This window comes from Physcomitrium patens, chromosome 25 (genome assembly GCF_059467195.1).
Source record: "Physcomitrium patens ecotype Gransden chromosome 25, ASM5946719v1, whole genome shotgun sequence".
In the NCBI taxonomy this organism is placed as follows: Eukaryota; Viridiplantae; Streptophyta; class Bryopsida; order Funariales; family Funariaceae; genus Physcomitrium; species Physcomitrium patens.
In genome coordinates, this window is record NC_143434.1 from 2,678,882 (window position 1) to 2,685,862 (window position 6,981).

The 6,981-nt window shown below is 43.8% G+C and overlaps 1 protein-coding gene across 1 annotated transcript; it reads right to left on the reverse strand.

The window, feature by feature from the left end:
• Positions 1-222: 222 nt before the first annotated feature.
• LOC112278537 (gibberellin 2-beta-dioxygenase 8) lies at positions 223-3,265 on the reverse strand. Its single transcript, XM_024512163.3, has 5 exons — positions 2,351-3,265; positions 1,756-1,908; positions 1,545-1,618; positions 1,099-1,423; positions 223-989 (listed from the first exon to the last, which is right to left on the reverse strand). The coding sequence occupies exons 1-5, from the start codon at positions 2,672-2,674 to the stop codon at positions 705-707; spliced, it is 1,161 nt and encodes a 386-aa protein (XP_024367931.1). The 5' UTR covers positions 2,675-3,265; the 3' UTR covers positions 223-704.
• Between the last annotated feature and the right edge of the window lie 3,716 nt (positions 3,266-6,981).

The window sequence follows — 6,981 nt, forward strand, 5'->3', positions numbered from 1 at the left end:
GCAATTATCCATGGGCTCTGTGGCGACAGAATAGATGGTTCGACACTGGGCTATGCAGAGATTTAGCTGAAAATATAGGCCACTTGATTCGCTATTTCGGGTAGGCATGAGCATTTCAGTTACCTATCCCTTTGCGTTGAACGTATCCGGTTGCAATCTATCAATGCAACGGGAATACTCGTCATGTGTCGAAAAAGAATAAAATGTATCCGATTCCATGTGTGCTAATAAAATCCCACTTTTCACTCGTAAAGGAGTAGAACTGGACAAAGGAAACCTACTCCGACAATTCAGGTGCACTCGGGACAAAGCACACGAGATTCAGCTGGAGGTAGTGCAGAAGCTCCGGGTCCGACTCCACCATCCGAAGAAACAACCCCGTATCGACAATGCACCAGTAAATCAGACGCACTTGCTGAAAATCTTCCAGCCCAGGAATTCACTGCGACGAACTGCAACGTGTACACTCCACATAATTCTCTAAGTGTCTGTCACTAACATGGGGTGTTATTCTTTCTTTGAGTTCCGGACATGCATGTTGCAGGTGATTCGCTCTAAATCACCTGGCTTCAGTAGTCATCTATAACGTACCATGTCAGACACTCTTCTTAATTCAGGTTGGACAGCAGGTCTGACTGAATCTCTACACCTTCAGCACTCGGAAGCTTACATGTTTTGAATTTACATAACTCGAAAAAAGTGTGTTATTGTGAGGAGTTGGATGGCGATGCAGCGTCTTGGATCTCGGGCTCCATCTCTAGATACTTGACGCCATCCATAGGAACTTGTTTTATCACTAGGTGTTCTCTATATTCATTTACAGTGAAGGGCCGGTACTTAAGCGGCCTCTCTTTAGTGACAAGTTGGGGTGGGATGAAGAGTGGAATCTCATTGTCGATCCCGTAGAAATAGATGGTTGCGTACCGGGACCTGGTGGTGTTCACCGCGACTCGGTGGGCTGCGCTGTGCAGAATGCCGTTCGAAATGACCTGCTTAAAAGTAAATGAATTAGCCTAAAAAGTTGTGCTACAAGTGCTACTGGAAGTTGAAAGAATTTACATTCTAGGAGGTGATAGTCATGGCTAAGTGATTCCTTACCTGAAAAGTGTCGCCCAGATTCACCACGAAGGTAGAGTCATCGGGACGAATGCCGATCCACTTGCCATCCTTGAGCACTTGCAGGCCTCCGACGTCGTCTTGGTACAGAATAGACAGCATTTGGGGATCGGTGTGGCCTGGGATGCCGAACACACTGGACGGATCGGGACATGCGGGGTAGTGATTCACACGTGCGTTGCAAATGGCGTTCGGCGTTTCGAGTTTGGTGTAAGTGTCACGGGGAAGGCCGAGGCCTTCAGTCAGGCATTCTACGATCAGACGTGACAGATCTCGCATGATGGCGAAATAGTTTGTCAAATCAGCTCTGCATTGTTGTACGTATTCGATGACGGAAGTTAGAAATATGCGATTTAAACCTGCTCTGATGTGACATCATAGTCAAGTTCGAATGAGGAACACGTGGAAAAATGGGAGTTTGTGCTCACGTGAATTCTGTAGAAAACTCTTCATCATCGGACCACACCAGGTCCACAATATTCTTTATTGCCTCGTCTTGAACCTGCCAAGAGTTCATCAGACAGGTGGATTGCAGGCTCAGAAATGATACTGGAAGCCTTTAATAAGAATAAGTCACAAGTGCGAGCATTTGAACAAGAGTGCAGGAATAATTGGTTGACTAGATGGTCGAATGTTTACTTTCATATGTAGCCCCTCTAGCCACCACTTGTATTTCCAGCTGACTGGCGATCCCCCAACATACCCGAAAGAGAAGTTGTTGGCTTTTACCAATAGTTTCTTCTCCATGGGCAATGCGAAGAATTTCTTCACATTCGCCTCCACTTTCTTCACCTGTATATCAATCCTCGCACATTGGTCAGTCATCCACTGCACATGAAAGTGGTTCGTATCCAGTGTGTTGACATTGAATCTCTACAACAACTACTTTTTGTCAACGCTGCTATGAATTCTGCATGTTCTGCGACTTCTCTCCGCTTTAGGTGCTCTCTTTGGAGATAGAAGAAGACTGCTCAAGTGAACTGGAACTCAAGCTGATTGGCTCGTATGCAGAACCAATCTAATGTTGAGATTAACACACTATGTGCTGAAATGAGACACTTCTATCTATGTGAGCTAGGGCATTAAGGCCAGTATATCATTTCCAGACTGCCGAACCCGACAGCCCCACAGCCGTACTATGCTTTGAAGCCACTTCACCAACCAATCGAAGTGAACTACAAAGCAATTCGCGCGTTTTCTACATTTGGAAAAGAGTCGGGTGCGAGGTATATACCACTTCCAGGGACACGCCGTGGTTGCGAATTTTAAAAAAACCCCACGTCTTTGCTGCTTCTAGCATTCTGACCATGTTCTCAAGTCGAGCCTCGTTGTCAGCACCAAGGAGCGCTTCTACATCGATGACGGGTAACGCTTCATCCGGCTCAAAGACATCGTGAGGTATTATAGGTTTATCCATTCCTACCACTTCAAAATCCTTCAGCGATATTTTTCCGTCCCACAAGGCTTGCATTGTGTAGAGCGGAATCTCCGATTTCTTTTCCACCTCACCGCCTCCACGATTATCTTGGCCATGAATCAACAACTCACTTGACCCCATCACTAGCCTCACCTCCTCACTCGGTTTTTTCCAGGCTCAGTCAGAACGCTTCCCACTCGGATTTCTTTCCCTGCTTCAGAAGTTCCGAATTCCACACATCAGAGAATACTGAAACAAGACGAGATCCCTTCGCACTGGCAGAACTGATTAAGGGTTTGGTCGACCACGTTACGCCAGCTTCTCAGATGTGAGGAGGGAAGCAAAACGTTTCCCAAGCCTCTAAACATTCAAAACAAAACAAGGCTTTAAGAGTTGACGATCTCGAGGACTTAAAAGCTCCCTGCTGAACCAAGCGTTCCAAACTTCATGCGGGAAAGCTGAAACGTGACACCAACTTCTCCGACGTGAGCAGGGAAGCAAAACGTTTCTTGAGCCTCTGAACACTCAAAACAAAACAAGCCTTTCCAACTTTACGATCTCGAGGACTTAAAAGCTCCGTTCTGAACCAAGTGTTCCAAACTTCATGTGGGAAAGCTGAAACGTGACACTAGCTGGGGAATCCGATCCTCTGCACACAAGCAGAAAGAAATTCCCTTCAGATACAAGACATTCTCCTTCACATTTTCCCGGCTTTCACATTCAGCCTGCGGAGCAATGAAGCCACAGGCTATTTGTCCCACTCCTAAGTAACGACAAAGATCCATCCAATGAGATAGTGCATTCTTTTGTCCTATGATGACAAACGACAAACCGAGTGAAAGAAGTGCACAATGCGGGCCCCAGGAACCAACATGGGTGACGATGCCTTAGAGGAAATATCCAACATTCTTTCTTTATGTGATCCTGTAAATTGAGCTTCACGTAGGGTAGAAACGTATTTTGGACCGCTGAACCGTCACAGTACCCATAATAACGGTGCTTTAAAATCGTGCCAGACGAAAGCCTCAGCACTTGCAAAGGCCATTCAAAAAAGGTCGTCCAAGCCTAGCTCAAACACAGTAACAAGGTGTCGTTGTTCAGATCGGATCTGCTGAGTTGGTTGGCAGATGTGGTAATCTGGGTGCCAGCCTTAATTTCAGCTCCTGAAGTCATCAATGTGTATCATTTTGTCATCTTGGCCGGAGGGATGATGTCTTATTCTAACTAAAAATAAAATCGTGTCCAAATTGAGAGCGCTTTGCTAAAGATGCTTCACATGGTTTCCTATATTCAGCTCTTCTATCATTTCTTACAGACTGTAACCAACTTAGAGACGTGAACCGCCTTTTTCCCTGAAATACAGGATTCTACAGAGCACTACACTGGAAACAACAGTTATAGCCGGAGTGAAGAAGGTTGTGCCAGAAACATCCAGAATGACTAGGTTCATTGGCACTAGAACGCTGACGTCGGTCCATTGACATCAGACGAGTGATGTCACGGTCGTACCCGGGCTAGAGAAGCCTGGGGATCTGTTACCACCGGCTGCATGCGCACAAACTCCAGACGTCGATAAATCTAATATGAGGTAGAGAGTGTTTAACGCAAGTTGGCAGACCACTTATCGATGCAGAAATCCAGCTACAGGATGTCAGCGTCTCAGGGGCGTTAGGTTCGATTCCCTGGCGACCTGGTCAAGCATTCGCCTCTGAAACGTCCCATTTCGCACCTCAATAAAAGTGACGCATCTACATATGTCGAAATGTTTTCACACTCCCCACGTGCGATCCAATGGTTGCATCGTTGTTTGTTACTTGTTCCATCCCATGTATTCCCTTCAGTAGACACAACTCTTCGGCCAAATGACGCCGCGATGATCACATCACCAATGTGGGGGGCAGTCGTTCAAGCGCAGGAAGTAGGTAAAGCAGAATTTGTGTATGTGAAGCAAACGGGAACCAGTATTACTCGTTGAAAAACTACAACATTTTTCTTTAGAACACTAAAAACATCCAGAGTCACGTATGTCTATATGCGCCAATTCTTTTTCTTCTTAGTTTACTTCTACTTAGCTTCCTCAGTATGATAACTAGGGAGGTGACAATTAGGTGTACTTCGTAGACATGACTTTCTAGAATATTGTCGACCTTGAAACCAGGAAGGAAGCCATTGTACCCGGGCAAGACAAAGAACACAACTATTGTTGTATACTTTCCTACTTTTTTCCCTTCCCAACATACAACATACATTAGTAAGTGAGTGAAGCTGTTGTTGCATCCCATGGTCCACGAAAAGAATAGTTAGGCAAAATTTAAGTCGAATACTATTATCATAATTATTCCTGCTCTTCTTTCGGACAGGGAATCTCGGAACGTATAAACACGTGCAGAGATAAAGTGATCGTTCTAATTTTACATCCAACCAACTTGTCCTATTTTACAGGTTCTGTTGTGCCCTTAGATTTGATTTAGTAATCAATGCTCGAGAAAATTATTAGTACATGGAGGAAAATGGCAACAAATTACATACCCATTACCCCGTGTGTCATCATAGGTTTATTTATTAGTGATATTCCTTCGATAAAGCTCCTAGATGATTGCTCTCATGGTTAGTACACAGTTATTAATTGCACGTAAAACAAATGACAAACAACTTAACCATGTTTGTAACATAGAAACCCATCGACGGTTCGAAGTAAAAGTCGTTGGGAGGATGGTTCACATCGTGGCAGATGTTTCACCCGAAACGCACAATTTCATCTCGATCCTTCGTCTTCTTTTGTTCCAAAACGCTCATGTTTCGGGCTGAACTGAATCATGTTTTCCTATCATATTGCTGTCTACAGCAGAGGGTGTTCCATGTCTTGTGGGCCGGGGAGCGAGTTCGCCAACGACGTCAACATCACCTTCCATGTGGGCTGCAATCGATCGAGGTACATAACCATCATGGCCCCGCAAGAGAGGACACTGCAGGTAGAATCCGATCATTCCCTGACAGGGAATTGTTGAGAAGAATGTGGATCGCAACCGAATACCATTCGAAGTACAACAATGGAGCAATCGACGACCGCAATGACACAACGAACCTGAGGTCGCAAGGCTAGAGCAACAGCGGGTGCGCAGAGTGGCCTTCGGGTGGGAGATCGGATGGCGGGTAGGCCCAGATCCACGAAGTTTTCGGAGATTCATTTTCTAGAAGATTAGATAGAGGAAGCTTCGAACGAAAGCCTCCTGAAGTGCCAGGTGACTCGATCTCCTCGTCGAATATGCTTTGCGTGGAATTTGTTTTAAATGTCAACCTCCCTTGGGCGAGGCGGATAAGCGTCGGATCGATGGATCCGTCGAGGCTGCCGTCTTCGACATTCTCGGATTCGATGCTGGAGTACCTTCACAACTTGACCCGGACGATCGCTTCGTTGCTTTGGCTGCAAAGGTGTCCCTCGTGCTAAATCCCACGTGGATGCCACGCTCTACCAAGTGGCATTGGCTGAATAGCCACGTGGCACCTTGGAATCTCTCGTTTTTGCAACCATGCAACTGGATTTGGTTATATTTACATTAAAAACACAATTATGCACAATTCGGCAAAGAAGATGTGGTTGAAAATCAATGTGGGCTATCATACAAATGGATTGACTAAGTGATGTTAGTGGAGAGAAAGATTTTGTTTTAGTGTAGAGTTAGTTTGACCAACTTTGAGGTTAGGTTGAAACAGAAAATCAGTTTTATGCAATGCTTGTTTTGTTCCAACTCACAATTATTGCTTTTGTTTAACATTCTTTACAAATTTTGTTTTTGACTTATATTTATTCTTTTAACATGTTATATCATTTTGTGGATTCTATTTTAGTACTTTGTCAACAGTTTCTAGTTTTTTCTAAGAACTCATGATTCATCCATTTCCCTTATTTGGCACACTTTAATAAATAGCTTATATTTACTTTATTAAATAAATCAGTAGTAAATATTCACAAAAACTATATTTGTGGTCAAAGATACAAATTTTTGCTTGTAAACACTTTAACACAAAAATAGTTCCTAAAAACTTTATCTCTTAGTATGTATATCCATATAAAGTCCATATAAATTTAATAATTAATCTCCAAATATCTTTAGAAACATTCCCAAATCAATTTTCATCACAACAGACTCAATATTCTTAAATTTTAAGTACTCTCAAATACTGACATCTAAGATTATGATGCCTCTTCCTCATTGATCTGCCACAGTTAAAGTAAGTTTCGAGACGTAAATCCTAATTTTAAAGAGCTTTAGCAATCCATTTGCTTCACTAGTTTCCTCTTCGTTGTTTATGGACCTTGGTTCATGCGCCGACAGAAAGCACCCTGTCGCACACATTTCTCCACATTACGACACTAACGTCGACGCTAACAACAATTATTAAGAAACAGTAACATGATAGTTCAGCATTCACGACGACTGCGATGA

Bases quoted from the DNA above. Each gene is read 5' to 3' on its own strand.
- LOC112278537 (XM_024512163.3), bottom strand. From the start codon at position 2,674: ATGGGGTCAAGTGAGTTGTTGATTCATGGCCAAGATAATCGTGGAGGC. The intron at 1,619-1,755 runs GTAAACATTCGA...AACTCTTGGCAG, and splicing joins TAGAGGGGCTACATATGAAA to GTTCAAGACGAGGCAATAAA. The intron at 990-1,098 runs GTAAGGAATCAC...ACTTTTAAGCAG, and splicing joins ATCTGGGCGACACTTTTCAG to GTCATTTCGAACGGCATTCT.